At 39.4% G+C, this 16,452-nt stretch overlaps 1 protein-coding gene across 1 annotated transcript in view; it reads right to left on the bottom strand.

Annotated features, from left to right (window-relative positions):
* Positions 1 to 514: 514 nt before the first annotated feature.
* The window catches only part of LOC122537011 (protein dead ringer), a 36,969-nt gene continuing 21,031 nt past the window's right edge, over positions 515 to 16,452 (bottom strand). Inside the window, exons 2-6 of the mRNA XM_043669882.1 lie at positions 14,292 to 14,475; positions 5,637 to 5,974; positions 2,993 to 3,299; positions 2,721 to 2,899; positions 515 to 1,466 (exon numbers count right to left, since the gene is read on the bottom strand). Coding sequence (XP_043525817.1) covers positions 1,315 to 1,466; positions 2,721 to 2,899; positions 2,993 to 3,299; positions 5,637 to 5,974; positions 14,292 to 14,475 — 1,160 coding nt within the window. The 3' untranslated portion in view covers positions 515 to 1,314. The remainder of the gene's footprint in view (positions 1,467 to 2,720; positions 2,900 to 2,992; positions 3,300 to 5,636; positions 5,975 to 14,291; positions 14,476 to 16,452) is intronic.

The following is a 16,452-nucleotide window of genomic DNA, read 5'->3' as shown; positions in this document are numbered from 1 at the left end:
AGAAAGAAAAGAAAAGAAAGTGGAAAACGATCGATCAGAAGTTCGTTTATGAAAACAATTATTAATCTACTAAGTTGAGTTAAAATTTCTCGGAGAATATTTTTTACTTTTACAAATATTCTTTACAATTTGTATTTCTATTTTCTTTTTAATTATTATATATTCAATTTTAATGTAAAATCTGTGGCGAGCAATACTCCAAAAAATTTTTCTCAAATGAAAAGAAACCACGAGACTTAAAAAATATAATTAATAAAAGATATGTTCTTTCCATTGCACATAAATCATACATACATTACTCACAAAATAACGTTTTAATTAAGCTACCAGTATCATATAGGATGTTTTCGAAATCGGGATGTGATTCTACATTTTTCTAAAATAAGACAAAAAAGGAGAATGAACGATTTTCCGATTTTCCTGCGCAACGTTTTTGAAACAATCGAGTTTGAAAATTTTGTCAGATATGCTTAAATTTAAGTAATTTGAGACATGACAGAAAAAATAATTAACAGATTATTTTTTATGCGAAAATGTCAAGGAAAATTTTTTTTTCCTTTTTCGCGAAAATCGAGTTTGAAATTTTCCTTGTTCTACTTGTTTTTGAGATACTTGATTTTGTTTATAAGATATTTTCTTATATAAGATATTTATTCTTCTTTGTCACAGCTAGTAAAATTCAAGTACTCTAGAACTAGTAAATTTTAAATTCGGAAATGAAAAATAAAGAAACTCTTAAATAAAACAAAATTTGCCTTTTTTCCCAATTTATCACCTTCTAGCTGATTGTATTTCGGAAACACCTTGTATATTTATACAATTTCTATCATTCTGATAACAAAACGTTATTAAATGAGCAGTTGTCGTTGTTAAAAAAAAAACTAAACATTATTCTAAGCTCGCCAATTAACCAAAAAAATATAAAAGAAAAGTGACCAGAAAAATTTCATATAACGTTAACAAGAAATAAAACAAATCTGACGATCTTTTAGATACGCGCATCTAATATCACAATAGGTTTCAGAGTTTTTTTCCAAAAAAATGTTTTGACTCGAAGAAATAAACTTAATAAAAGGATACATACGACGTAACAAATGTTCGCATAAGAGATCTTGATCAAACGCGTCAAACTACATTGAAATTCGAACTTTTTCCGACTTTTACTATTATCAAGACACTTCGATCGATCGATGACTAACATTATGGCAAACAGCTTCATTCGTTCTTTATGGTAATTATATTTATCACTTATTTCTATAAATGAATCCTGTGTGTCGATAGATATTGTAGGCTGCTCCATTGATCATTTCGCATTCACGAAATTACGCTTCGTGATGGTTTCGAATTGCTGCTGTTGCTGCATGTCGCGGTTTTAGTCTCATGTTGCGCAAACAGGACACCTTGATACATTATTCCGTTCAGCTCCATACTGACTACTAAGGAATTATCACCGTTTCTTCCGTCTCCTGTTATCAAACATTTCACCGTTATACGTACATTAATATATTGCATGGGAAATTTGTACAGAACCGTATATATATACCTGGGCAAAACCATATACTTGTCGTCTGGAACTGATAAAAACAAAAATTCCGTGACGAACGTTTGTCAATCGTTTCCTTTTCACATTAAAGTATTCGTTAGTTTAGTCTAAACCACGTTCTAAAAACCTATCATTTGTGTATTGTGTTTCCGACTGTTGCAATTTTATATTCTGTCATTTTTAGAGCTATTGTACAGTATACACTTTGCGATTACACTTTGGACGTTTTTCGAAGTTTGTTAAATATCTAATATTTCATTTCTGTTTAAAGATATACGCTAGACATACGCGCAATTATAAACGAGCAATGATTAGACAGGACTGAAATTAATGGAAAAATGAGTTATTTAAAAATAGTGCATGTAGCGTCGAAGTCAATGTCGCAAAATCGTTATCGTTGTTAATTTAGATCAGAGACAATATCGTACAGTACATATGGTTTTTACCCACCTCATAAGACAAAATACAAAAGAAAATAAGATTTTTATTTTAACCCTTTGCGGACGTAACAGCTGCATGCACAAGTTTCCCAATAAACGTCATCATTCTCGCTCGCGGATGACCCTTACTTAGGCGTAAGGTTATTAATTGTTATTTGAAGATAGACAACACACGAATATTATTTATTACTATGCAATGAAGTAAAAATTAAAAAAAAGAAAAAACTACATCCGTACAGCTTCGTGAATTTACTTTCGTATTGCAATACGGCTTCTTTATTAGGCAGGATCGAACAATTGCAGTAAATTAAAAAAAATATAAAATAAACTGAAATAAATACAGAGAGACTTTTTATAATAGTACGTCATGCGTTGCTATATCCAAAAAGAAATGAAAACTGACTTGGCATTTCAAGTTCAGCATCGCTAAGCAAAAGCAATCGTCGTACAAACAAATGTAACACTAGAAGCATGCATGCAACAGAGTTCTTTCGACCGCAAATGGTTAAGTTATCAAAAGACAAGATGCTCTTTTAATTCCATTTCCACTGGTTTTTGTCCATTACGGGAGAATTTTTAATTACTCCAGCAATCGCGCGATCCAATTTGCAAATGACATAGTTGACAAACCAGTGACGCTCGTGTATACGATTTTGTACGGGGCTACAAAAAGTGTATGTAGCTGTATGGAAAAAAAAAAAAAAATACAAAGTGAGACCTTCGCGCTCGTTTCTTACCTCGATTTGAAATTCTTATGTGCGTGCCAGCCATGATGGTCCTCTCGTTGGAACTGTCATCATCGGCAACTGGTCTTTTTGCAGATGTGGACCCACCCTGGGTATCCTGATCTCTCTTCACTGGCGCGTTGCTCGGCGAAGGTGAGGTTAATCTTAGCGGTGAGTCTGCGGGCGACGATCTGACAAAAGTCGCATAAAATCGTTCATTGCATTAATTCGTGATACATGTGCCTGCATTAATTCGAACCATATGTGCGAGCTGAAATCATTACCTGAGTCCAAGATCGAGTGCTTCTCTTTGTGGTTCAGGGGTGGATATCGCTGGTATCGGCGAGGGTGGCGGCTGATGCCCTGGATACATAGTATTGTTATTACACATGTTCCACAATCGCGTTACGTCGAAAGTACTGAATCCTGCTACATCCCTCGGCGATGACGAAAGAGGAGGCGACGTGCTGTCCTGTCGATGGATCATCGGCGGCGGTGTACCAGTGACGCACCTCAGCTCCTTGTTCAACAGCTTCACATACTCGACCATGCGTGCCTCGAACTCGGATGGCGCCATTCCAGGAATAGGTCCTGCGGACAGATAGATCGACGAAGTCAGAAATTGACGGGCGATGCTCGATCAAAAGGGAGGCTGGTGTCAATCGTTTGCACGTTTAAAAGCGAGACTGTCGCGGCTGAATAGCTGTCTGGCGAGAGACTAAATTAAGGCGACGCGACGGTATGTATGGTGATTGGCGTGGCGGAGAGAAATGGAGGGAAAGCGATTCGAGGAAATTGAGAAGATCCGCTCTGACAGAGTGCGTCAGGAGCAAATATCGAGCAATCTCGACAAACTGGCTCATCCAATGTCGGTTCGAACTACCGAAGCTATCTCTCTAATCATTCTCGACGAGCACACGTTCAACGATTGCACACGATTTCCGCTTTGCAGGTGGAAAGTTTGAGGAAAGCCACAAAAAATACAAATCAGATGGAGTCACCACGTTTCGCGAATGCTCATTGGATTACTGTGAACAAATTTAATTTATCCTCGCTGGTGAAAGAATTTCGAGCACGGTGGAAACACGCAGATTGGACGGGCGAAACGCAAATTCAAGGGCGGACGGCGCGAACATGAGGAGGAGGAGGAGGAGGAGGAGGAGGAGAAGGAGGAGGAGGAGGAGGAAGAAGGGTGCATAGGAGCGAAATTGGTCGGAAGTCGGGTGAGAGGGTGGTGAAACAAGGCGAAAGAGGGCGAAGCCACTGTTACGGCAGGGGGCGAGAAAGAGGAAGAAAGGGGTAGGGAAGTAGGAATGCTCGTTAGTGAGAGTCATCCGTTAACGCCTGTCTCCCGGAGGATCGTACAATCAATTACGCCTCCTTCGCTCTCGCATGATCATCTCCGGGGAGGCCTGGAACTCTAACTACCGATTTAAAATAAACCCGCTTCTCCTCTACCCGATCTATCTTTTTTCTCCGAAACGCATCTGTCTCCTCGCGCGCCGCTAACTTTTCATCCGGACACTCTACATCTCCCGTTTCGATTCCCTCTCGTTTCCGGTACTCATTCCCATCCTGGCCTCGGTCGAATTCCTTTCAAAGACGACAGAATTTTGGTTCTTACAACGATCTTTGATCGCGTTTATTCCATGCTTGTTATGATTATTTCGAACAAACTTGTTACCCGTTATCCGTGAATGACACGAGTATACTCCTCGTGCGAGGAAAGTAATCAGAATTTCTTACTTAAAGTTAAATCTTTCGTGGAACAGAGACATATTATTTGTGATGTTTGGACCTGTGGTGTTTTGAGACATATTATTTGTGATGTTTGGACCAGTGGTGTTTTGAGACTTGGCTAGTTCTTTTTACGCCATTCTAAATATTCACTTGCTCGCTTGTGTATGCCGTTGCTTGTGTTGTGACCTATTGTGTCGCGTGAAAGTCAACCTGCATATTGTTTCTGTGTTCTATGTACTGGAAAAATCATCTTTTGGTTATATTAATTTTTTCGTTACATAAAAAGAACAATGGAAAATTAACAATAATGTATACTTCCTGCTGAGGCCTATTGAATCGTAGCCAATTGAAGATATAAATTCAATATGTACAGTTGGTCTGCAATCTTAGGCTTACACGTTTCATTGCCAAGTGCCAATCATCAAAAACTTGAAAACCCCCAAGATGTTTGCCGTGTTTGAAAAATAACACATGAAAATAACCTAGACACTGGTGGCTCAACGTGCGAGGCGCCATTTATGTGACGTATTCTGTTTTAAGAAATATCATTCTGAAAGAATAAATTATATTCCCAATTTCTCCTCATTCTTTCCAAATATTTGATTTTTTAAGTTTAACAAGGAAATTATAAACGTTCGACGAGTCTTTCAAGTAATATTGATCGAGTCGAACGTAGCTAGATTTTTCAAGAAAAAAAATCTAGTGCTTAAAAATTGTCCTTGACTCACTTTCTAATTTAATTCAATTCTACAGATGGCAGCTGTACATACTGTGCGTTTGATGAGTTATAATCGTGGTTCTACAATGTACAACACACACGTTTAATCCCTTGCGCTGGCAAACTGATTGCGGACCATAACGAGTGGCCAGAATCGTACACACAATAATTCGTCGCTATCTGTCTCTTCTGAACTCGCCGGTATGATGCCACTTGTTGATGGAAATGATCAACAAGTAATAAACCTATCGTTCGTTCTCCCCAGGTTACCATTCAAGTATACTTAAAAATCGAGAAAACGTTGCGAAATATCGGGGCAAGAGATTGTCGACGCGCGCGGCACGTCATTCCAGCGCAAGAGATTAAAAAGCTAACAGCAAGAGATTAAAGAGGCCGTAATTTGAGATGTCGGAAATATTTACCGTATAGCCATCGTGCCAGCCTGATACATGTACAAGCCAGCGTTTTACCTGCGTTGGTCGGCGGTCCAGGTAATCCCTGAAGATGTTGCGGATGATGCGATGGTGTATGCACGCCGCTTCCGTTCACCAACGGTTGCGGCACGTGATGCTGCTGGCTACTGGTCGCTACCGCCGTTACCAGCGATAACGGCGCCATTTGACCGTGTAACGCGAGCGAGTTGGGCTGGTGAGCACCTCTTTCCGGTGCAGCACTACTGGTCGACGCGTATGTACCGTAGCTACTGCGGCGTCCCTCGCGACGATTCCCATCGATCGCCGCCTGCAACTCCGCCGGCGTCGACAGCCGCCTATTCTCACACTCGTACGGGTACAGGTATTTCATGTACCTGGGAAAGGAGAAAAGAAAAGCAAGTAGAAAAAGAGAATAAAGAAGAAAAAACACCGCGCAGAGGTGCTAGAAAGCGGATGGGCGGCGCGGCGTTGTTGATTCTCACCGAGCTCGCGAACACCGTTATTGCTCGCTTTCTAAGACAATATTGTTTCAAGTGACACACACGGAGAGTTATTCGTGTCAAATTCGAAAATTCTCGTGTCTCTCTCGCCGTCTCGTTGATTTCCGCGTGTAAAATATCAAACGTGTGTACAGCTCGTATCGACAGGACGGAGATAAGGCACGGCATTAACGTTGCCGGCCGGCCAAGCAGGCCGAGTTGTGTTAATCGAAGTTCCGTCGTTGGATAGAGAGCCGAACGCACGCTGTCCGCCGTGGCTCGGTGGACGCGAAATTGGCAAGGCAGATCCGGGCGACGAGCGTCCGCTTAATTTAATTTCGCGTTTGTCGTGTCCCTCGTGTCTATCTGCGCCGCTTGGTCGACTTTAATGTTCGACCAGGACACTCTAATTGCGCCTGAACGATGACGCCTTGTATAATTGCGCGACAGATGAACAACTTCGGCGATGGTCCGTCCACTTGCACGGATTTTTACGGTTTCTTAACACGCCGAGAAAGCAAGATGACAAAAGGCAAGCACGATCGAGCTGAAAGCAACTCGGTCAACGACTCGTGAACAAGTGCGTTAATTGTTTCGCGAGGAATTGAGCAAGGTAGGAATTGCTCTCAAAGCGTCCATTTCTCTCCGTCGTTGTTAAAGTTAATGAAATGGAGATGAAAGATAAAAGTCGAAACAACGCTTTCGACAGTGGGAGGGGGACGAGAATTATAGATATTCAAAGATGCGTTTAATTTCACAGCGATAAACTGTGAAAACTTGTCTTGTCTAACCGAGTGATGGTTGAAATTTACTATTGAATGAGACTTCGCAGCTTTACTCCTACGATCGACAAGAAATTTTTCACTTCACGTGGTGGAACTATGTATGTAGTGTTCAATTTTTTAGATCTTCCAGGCTTGACTTTGGCTTCTGATCCATTTGTTACTCGATGATTGAAATTTACCAGTGAATGAGACTTCGCAGCTTTACTCAACGATCGACGAGATGTGGAAATTTTTCACTTCACGCGGTGAAATTATATATGTACGGTGAAAATTGTCACGTTTCATCTTCCTGTTGATTACTTGATGAAAACCGCAACTCGACGAGAATTACAATGTTACAAACTAGACCAGATGATTCACAGAATATTCCTGCGCTTTGAGTAATTCGTGAATGTTTATCGTTTATTTTGACCAGACGAAAAAAAAAAAAAAAAAAAAAAAAAAGAAAGAAAGAAAGAACCTCGTGGCGAGGAGGCACTCGCACACACTCGTCGCTCGTTGGATAGACATATTCTCGCAAGAGAACCGCGGCCTATAATTCGCGCAGGGTTCGTTCGGCTTTTACGATTGTCTGCCAGACTGCGGCCGAAAACTAGCCCTTCGGCCCGGTCATTTCCTCCTCCTCCGCCTTCTCGACTTTTTTTTCTTCTTCTTTTTCTTCTTCTTCTTCTTCTTCCTCTTCCTCTTCTTCTCCCCTCGACAAACCAAAAAATCTTCGCGCATCTCGTGCGTGAGGAACGCAACGAACGAAAGAAGAAACTGCACCATCCCCAATAATTTCTTCTCGGCCTCGATTGTGCATTACTGGTTCAAGACAGTAATCTTTTTCTCCCTGAGTGACAATCGAAACTCACGTTGCACCACTCGAGCGAAAATTGTCGAAATGCCGCGAGGCAATCGCGGCGACGAGAACGAGAACAATCGGAGAAGATATACTGCCTGATTTTTCACCGAGAAAAACGAGCTTGCCGGCAAAACTTCGTTGGCACGAGCTTCGATGCTATCTCGTTGGCTACCGAGATAATGGGCCATATTGTTGCGACTCGCGTTGCATTTTCACTTATAGACTATGGTTACAATTTGCTCGAACCGTGCAAAGTGCGGGACGGGGAGATCTATATATACTCGGTGGCATTCTCGAGAAGTATTGGCACTGCACTGTATTTAGCATACACCTGCATACCTACGTTAAATTCCGTGTGATTCCGTAGTGCTTTTAGACGAGAGTGAAGTGGTAGAATCTTATCACACTGTCCGTCACGTGACTGTCGAAAATGATCTTAGGCCTTCGAGTTCGACGTTCGCATTTAAAATACGTACTGGAAACTATTCCGTTGCTTGCAAGATACTGCACTTGTTACTCGTGACCAAACGTTTGGCAATTGTTACTGTTTGGCAAAAAGAACCCGTTTCGTATCCAAAATCAACTTAATCCGAGATTTATGGAGGTGTTAGCAAGTTTGGGCAAGCTAACTTTTATATGTATACATTATTGTCTATTACGCTATAATAATAACACTATAATAATAACGGCACTATAATGATAAAAACTGTTATAACGACTAAACTGTTATAACTGTTGCAACATTATAATACGTAACACAATTATTAATTACATATAATTCTTGCACTCTAATAATAAAACTATTAGAATATACACCGTAATAACTGTTATAATAACACTGTAACACTATAATATACAACACAATTATTAATTACATATAATTATTGCACTGTAATAATAAAACTATTAAAATATACACCGTAATAACTGTTATAATAACACTGTAACACTATAATATACAACACAATTATTAATTACATATAATTATTGCACTGTAATAATAAAACTATTAAAATATACACCATAATAACTGTTATAATAACACTGTAACACTATAATATACAACACAATTATTAATTACATATAATTATTAATAACACAATTATGGCACTGTAATGATACATAATAATATAAAACTATAAAACTATAAAAATAATATAATATATAATAAAATAAAACTATTATAATATACACTATAATAATTATTGTAACACTATGACACTGTAATATATAACACAATAGCCATTATAACACTACAACACTATAACATATAACACAATAGCTATTATAACACTATAATATAACACAATTATTAATTGCGATCACCGATTGCACAAATATCGCCGGTGGCGAGCAGTGAAAAACCTGCGAAGGTGTTTCGGCATTTCACCGAAGCTTCTCCATGATTCTTCGTTGAAGTTTCCGTCTTTTACGCATTCGCGTGTGTCATGTTTATCCATCCCTGTATCTCTATTCTACCTGAGGAGAAGATTCACCGTTCGCTCAGTTACAGTGTACGATAAAAGGCGATAGTGCGCCTCTCCCTCCCTCTCTCTCTCTCTCCCTCTCTCTCGCGATATAAATAATTACACGATTGAAGACTCGTGGCTCCGACTATGTCGCGATATAACACGCTCGTCCCCGACACTCCGCTCTCTCTTCCCTTTGCAATTTCGTTTCCTCCGTCTGTCCCTGTTGCTCCGGCTGCGAGATAACCGGTTGCCGGAATGATGGATGCGCCGCGGCGTCCCGACGTTTCGTCGCGCGTTACGCATCGAGCATCGGCGGGGTTATTTTCACGTGCGATGCGCCGCGTACATAATTCACGTTAGCCGGCCGAGCATTAATGCGTCGCGCTCTGTTTCGCGCGGATCTTTCGGATCTGTTTGATATAGTTAGCTAGATTCTCTGCGATAGTTGCTCGCAAGTTGTCGCGCTTCACTGTTCAGTCGAGTTGCGCAACAGCGGGTCCCGTTGTGCTTCTGCTGAATTCGCGATAGAACTGAAGCGACGAACCACGATACACGCACGCAGGATCGTATATCTGCCTCGTAAGTCTTCCCGTCCGTGTTCTTCGTTCAATTCAGCCCATCGGTATATCTGTGCAAACGAATTTGTAGTCCATCGATCTCGGCCACGTCCTATTTTCAAGATCGCGCTTCCATCACGCTACGAGCCAATTGCACAGCAGTCATCTCGCTGGCCAATTTTCCAACTTGCTGCGAGATGAAAAAGTCAGGCAGCGAGAAGTCTTTCTTTACGAGAAAGATAAATAAAGACTCTCGGGCATTTAGCGCGGTTCTTGCCGATTTTATTTAGTGAAACGCCAATGTAATTTCTCGGTTGAAGCTCGAAAGACAGGAGGAGCACGCGTATCGTGTCGACGCCTCTAGCTTTTCTCTCGCCGAGGAACGCAAGTTTTGACGAATAAACGAAAAGAATAACGCGTGAAACAGAAATATCGAAATTGACTATTTACAGAATTTAGTCGACATATCGTCACGATCAATTTCCCTTGGCTTTTTAAAAACCTCCTGTTCAACATTGAGTGATTTTGTGCACAAAAATAATATTATCTATTTAGAAGTATCTATAGAACAAGCTTTCTCTTCCCATCCCGAAATTAATTAAGAAGCACCGATGAGAATTTAAAGAATTCGATGATCCTCGCTGCAACAGAGTTAACCCCATAAATAGTTCGGTCAAGAGCAAACAGACACTGGTAAATCCCATATTAAAAAGAAAGTTATTCAATCGCCTTCTTACATGGTTGATTCACGTTCTTGTTGTCACAATAATTTAGTAGAGCATCGAGAAAATAATTAAGCCAACGCTGGATTAAGTGCTGTTCGCGAAAGGAAACAGCTCTTCTAAATTTCAACGCGTGTTTATCCCCCTCGATTAGAACCACAGAAATCTCGGTTCTCGCGTCGAAAACGCGGCAGAACGCTCCCTTTGTCGCGACGAATCCGCGAACGTTTAATTAATTTCATCTTGCCTCGCCGAGGAACGCGTCGCGAATCGCGGGACCAGAATAACCGCTCCCTGATAAATCGACCGTCAAATTTATATTAACTATCTCGCCCCGGAACTTGGCGCGCTCGCAAAGACGCACGAGAACGTTTGGGCTTCATCGTTGGAATTGACAGCATCTCTCTCGCGGTTTCAAACTTGTCGGACAATCGGCGATACGATCGTCAATAGTAATATTCCTGTTATTCGTGGCTAATCACGTTTGTTTTTTTTTTTTTTTCATTTCTCTTTTTCCCGTAACGAGCTGCGGAATGCTACGTTTATGTGTTTGTATATACGTTGAATACAAGATGCATAAATAAATGCAATACAGCCTTGTACAGAGTATACAGTGACAAAGTATAAAATAGAAAATGTAAAATATAAAATATAAAATATAAAATACAGTAAAAAATAAAATATAAAATATAAAATATAAAATACAGTAAAGTATAAAATATAAAATACAGTAAAATATAAAATATAAAATGCAGTAAAATATAAAATATAATACAGTAACAAAGTATAAAATACAATTATTATTTTCGAGAAATAAAATGTAAAAACGTAAGCCAATGCAAGGAAAGCACGTTGAGCATTGTGTAAAAAATTTACTGCATTCTATTGTTAACAATTTCGTATCCTTTGGGTGTGTTCCCTTTCTTCGTTTGCAAGTTGATCCCAAAATCTTAGCCGCTGTCCGCTATTTAGGAGAAAGACTATGCCGGAGTATTGCCATCGTCGATGTCACAATTTTACTCTATCTTGTGCACTCTTGGTCGTCGAAATGTGTGATTATGTAATGTAACATTTTCGGTGGGAATAGTGAACGACGAAAAATTAGATCATCATTATTTCGTAACCGGAAGTGGAGGCTTCACTTCAATAAAATGGAACTGGAACTATCGTTCGGTTTTAGAAACTTTTCAAGAACTAAACATTTTATCGATTCCATATTTGTCTTCCGTATTTTTCGATACACAGATTGAAAAAAAAAAAAAAAAAAAATAACAGCCTTTATCGCGTTGTTCGCGGTAAATTCAAAATCGAGTAGAATAAACACTTCAGCTGTGAAAGCATTTAAACATTCTGTAGGAGAATTTTGTCGCTTGGAAGACAAACGTGCACACTGTTTTCACCTTTCACGTTAGCACGAATACTACATAATTGTTTCACGAAAGTAAAAAGTCCATTAATCAGCATTTTTAATTTCGTGTAAAAATTCGTAAATCTTCTTTCGTTGGAAATGCCACTGTGCTCCTTCCTTTGCAATTCTTCTCCAATCTTGAATAATTCCTCGGGAAAATAATACAGTTTTGAGGCACTTTTTTTTAAGAATTTTAAGAGATCGAAGAGTTTCAGATAGAAGAACAAATTCTAACAATGACCCATGACTATTCTGTCAGCCATTCTCAATTTTCTCATACGTTTTCAACGTAGAGCAATTAGAAGCTTCACGAGTAAGATCGTGCTTTCGAACACTGTGTTTGTTATTCAAATACACTTCGAGTACAGCCAATAATACCCAATAATAGAAATCACTTCTATTTCCACTCGTCAATACAAATTTTCATCATTATTCCTTGCTGATGATACTCTGCGATAAACAGATTCACTATTCCTCACGGATGGAGAAGACACAGAATTGTGGTTAAATAAAGCGTATAGCTTGGACGATAACTGTCTATTACACCATGTTCTATAATGAACTCACATAACAAAAGAAGCTCACGAGGAGCGTTCGACCTTATTAATATACATACATACACACAATCACTTATTAATCACACGACGACGAGATTAGTATCAGAAAACCTATATATCTGTTTCTACACTTTTAAACACAATTTTCACAAGTTACGAACAGTGTAGACACTATATAGGCGAACGCGGAAGGGAACGAACGAGTGAACGCGTTGAAAATAGAATAGTTGATGTTATTGTCGGACACACAAAATTGTGTGCAGTCGATGATCTCGACACAAGCCTGTAAAAATTCTCGCCTGCTAGTTCAACGATCGCGCGAAGTAATCACGAGCTGTTTACTCGTTCGGTACCTAAATGGAGATTTTATTTTGACACGTTCGTTCTCGATCGTCCCTCGTTTTCGACTTCCTCTCTGGCAGGTGACGAATGGAAGTTAACACGGCACGAGTCCTCGGCTCTCTTCTTCACGGTTCTGAGTGTTCCCAGCACGGTCACGAGCGTTTAATATTGCGCCCTCGCCGAGCTTCTTTTGTGCCGCGGCGTCGGTTCGTATATTTTTGTTTCGCAGAGAACACGCTGTTCCTGATACAAGCCGCCATCTTAAGCACACAAACAATCCTCCATGGGTGCTCGCAGTTTGCCCAGCGGTAATGATGATGGTATTTCCTAAACAACGGCCGCCCGGAAGACGGTGGAGGACACCCTTTGATGTCCCATCGGCTATTCCCTCTTCTTTTCTTCCTCCCTCTCTTCATTTTTCACTTTACGTTCGAATCAATTCGCGGTAGCGTCCTTTCATTCATCGTGATTCGAAATAATCGTCGTTTCCTAATCAGCTTGAATTTTAACACATTGCGGACGAGAGAATTCGCGTCTTTCGGGGGACGAAAAATTTTCGTTTCTTCGTGTTTCAACTTTTTTGCGTTGTAGGGCAACGTTATGTATAATTAATAATATACAATGTATAATTATATATACAATGTTATATAATTTTTCAAGATGTAGAGAAACTGTTTCCCCAACGTACCACACCAAGAAACGTTACTAGAGGTATTTTCATTTTATTTAATAAAATACCTCTGAAATGAAAATTAATTGGTAATTTATGATTATTAATAAAGCAATACACTTGTTAAACGCTATATACATTCTCACGAACCCTTTCAATCGTATATTAAATAATTCACAAAATACGAGAAAACTGACTATATGTTTGTCGGAGCGTATCGTCCTTAATGTGTTTATACAAATATAAACAACAAATAATAGTTAAAATCTAAAATACACAAAAAATAGATTCTTAAACATTACTGTGAAAAATATATATAGCAACATTTAAGAATATTTTATCAATGTGAATTAAAAAAAGTGCATGTATTGTGCATTGTACAAAGCATTTCCCTGCTGCTCCAAAATTTTGTGGGCCGAGTGCGGAATGTGTTAAAAGTAACAAGTGCCATCCAAACTCCAATGACAATGAAAAGTTGTCGATATAACTTCGTAAGAACAAAAAAAAAGAAGAAAGAAAAGATCATACAATGTTCATCTTCCCTCACTTTACACAGTCGCGAGTTTCCTTCGTTTTCAAAGATGATTTTACATCGTACGAAATGTCGAAATGTTCGCGCGCGTGTGAAAACGTGTGTCAAGAACTCGCGCGAAAGACGTGGAAGACGATGACGAATGGGAAAGGAAGACGTCGAGCGCGTGAACGGTCCGGTTTTCTAGTCGTCGGCGCAGATTTCATGCTCAGGCGAGCTTTTGTCAAGCACACGGGGGTTGGTTGTATCGCGAATCACCGGCGAATAGACACGAGGCGGCGGGACAGGGTCCCGTACGAGAAACTTCACGATCTTCTACTTACTGAGTGCGCAGAGTGAACGCGGCGGAAGTGATGCTTGACGGCAGGTGGAGGCCTTTGATGATTTCCTGCCAGAGTTTCTTGTTGATCACGTCCACTAGTCCGCCACGGGCGATCACCAAATTGTACAGCTCGTACAGATCCAACACCGATTTCGCCATGATCGGCAGTCGATTGATAGGAGTTCCTAAAATTACGCAGAAAATACAAAGTAAACCGAAACGCATATATATATATCACCATGCTGCGAGTTTTTGCAAAGTATTTTAAAGTTTTTTTGTTCGTACGATGTTTCGTATTTTGATATTGGCAGACCCTGAAACTGAATTTTAGTTTATGCTTCATCACTTTACGATCGTTGTTGACTGTTTCAACTATTGTTGTCTTATAATACTTTTATAAGACAATTTAATAATTAAATAACTAAATAATTATTATATTATATGATTACATAACTATAAAAGCTAATTTAATAATCAGTAATTATTATATTATATTATATTATATAATTATAAAAAATAATTTAATTTAATTTTATGCTTGTCTCAATACACTTTTATTGTCGCAATATTTTCATACTCCACTCAGTTCTTCTCCAAAGTAACGTGCATCTTTTATTTCCTCTTCTCAGTCCTTGCTCTTTCAGATTCTCGCTGGAAGTCTTTCGATCTCTCGACTTTTTTTACAAGCCGAGTTACTTGTTCCACGCGACAAACGTGGCGATTATATTTCGATTATATTCGAGCGCCGGATGAAAACATATCGCGTTCGATTCTTATTCGGATTGGCACCGTTGAAACGTTACGAGAGGTTTGTCCAAAGCTTCCACCAGCGAGGGACGTTAACGAAGAGCAATAATTCGTAACGATCACGCGAACGCCGCGGCTTTTACGATCTCCTTACCTGTGTCTATCGTACATAAGCCGGCGCATATAATAAACAGAACGAAGAAAAATGGATTCGAAACGAATCGATGACGCAGGTCTCCGAATCTTCGCACGTACGATCGCAATTATATCGAGATTATCGTAGATTCGTTCGCGCGGGCGATAAACCAAGGATAATTTAAGATAACGCGTGGAAATCGCAGCGAACGTCACATAAATCCATCCGCCGTATTCATGATTCCATATAAATTCTAAATCCATCGCAAATTCGTGGAATATTGTGGTTACAAGATGGTGTATTATTCAACAACTTCGTTACGAGCATCTGTCTTGATGTATTGGATAAAAATTTACACCTTGGCCATCAAGTCGAGATTTTTCGATTTTCTTTTTTTTTCTATTTGAACGTTCACATTAATAAGAAGCTTTTTTAATAAAAATATTTTACGCCCTTGCCAAGATTTTGTCTACTTTTCCTATTCGACAGTGGAATATTTATACGATAAGAATTTATTGTTAACGAGAAATCATTTTTGATCTATTCCAATTTCAAAAAAAAAAAAAAAAAAAAAAAAAATCGACTACAGATAGTATCTTAAAAATCTGTGGTTAGATTTTTGTTTAAAAAAATTAAAGAAAACATTCTACACCCTTGTCAAAATGTTACCAGAAAATTCAAAATAGATTCTATTTCAACGCGGACCGAAAAATGCTCGAGAAATGATTCGACGTTGGTTCGTATATAAATGATGCACTTGCTTTGTGTTCAAACAATCTACAAGGTACGGGAAACACACAGAGAAGGGGATAAATTACAACCAATAACTTTCAATAATAATTCTTCCAACGCGATTGTCGCATGTGATCATAGAAACTCCGTCGTCGAGTGTCACGAGGTTTGTTCGAGATGCATGTTAAACGAAGTGTTAACAAGCGTTGGCAACCCGTTCGCGACTATCTCGCAGTTTAACAACGCGCGTGTAAACGTCAGCTTTACGAACTCGGATAGCGGCGTAATCTGACCGTTGCCACCGTAAATATATTTCGCGTGGACGAACATAACGTCTCGCAAATTTTCGATTTTCCAGAGCGACGCCCTGCCGTGGTAACAACGTCGATTTAATACTTAAAATTACTTGGATCATAGAACTTGCAAAGCAATTAAAGTGCAAGGTCACCAAGCTTCTGTCAGTGTATTTCATTAAAAAGTCACACGAGTGTCTGAAATGTTATATACAAACATAGAAAATATCTATAGAAAATAATTAAAGTGCAAG

The sequence above is a fragment of the Frieseomelitta varia genome, unplaced genomic scaffold, assembly GCF_011392965.1.
Source record: "Frieseomelitta varia isolate USP_RPSP 00005682 unplaced genomic scaffold, Fvar_1.2 scaffold_884, whole genome shotgun sequence".
Taxonomy (NCBI): domain Eukaryota; kingdom Metazoa; phylum Arthropoda; class Insecta; order Hymenoptera; family Apidae; genus Frieseomelitta; species Frieseomelitta varia.
This window is presented reverse-complemented; position numbering and strand designations above follow the sequence as displayed.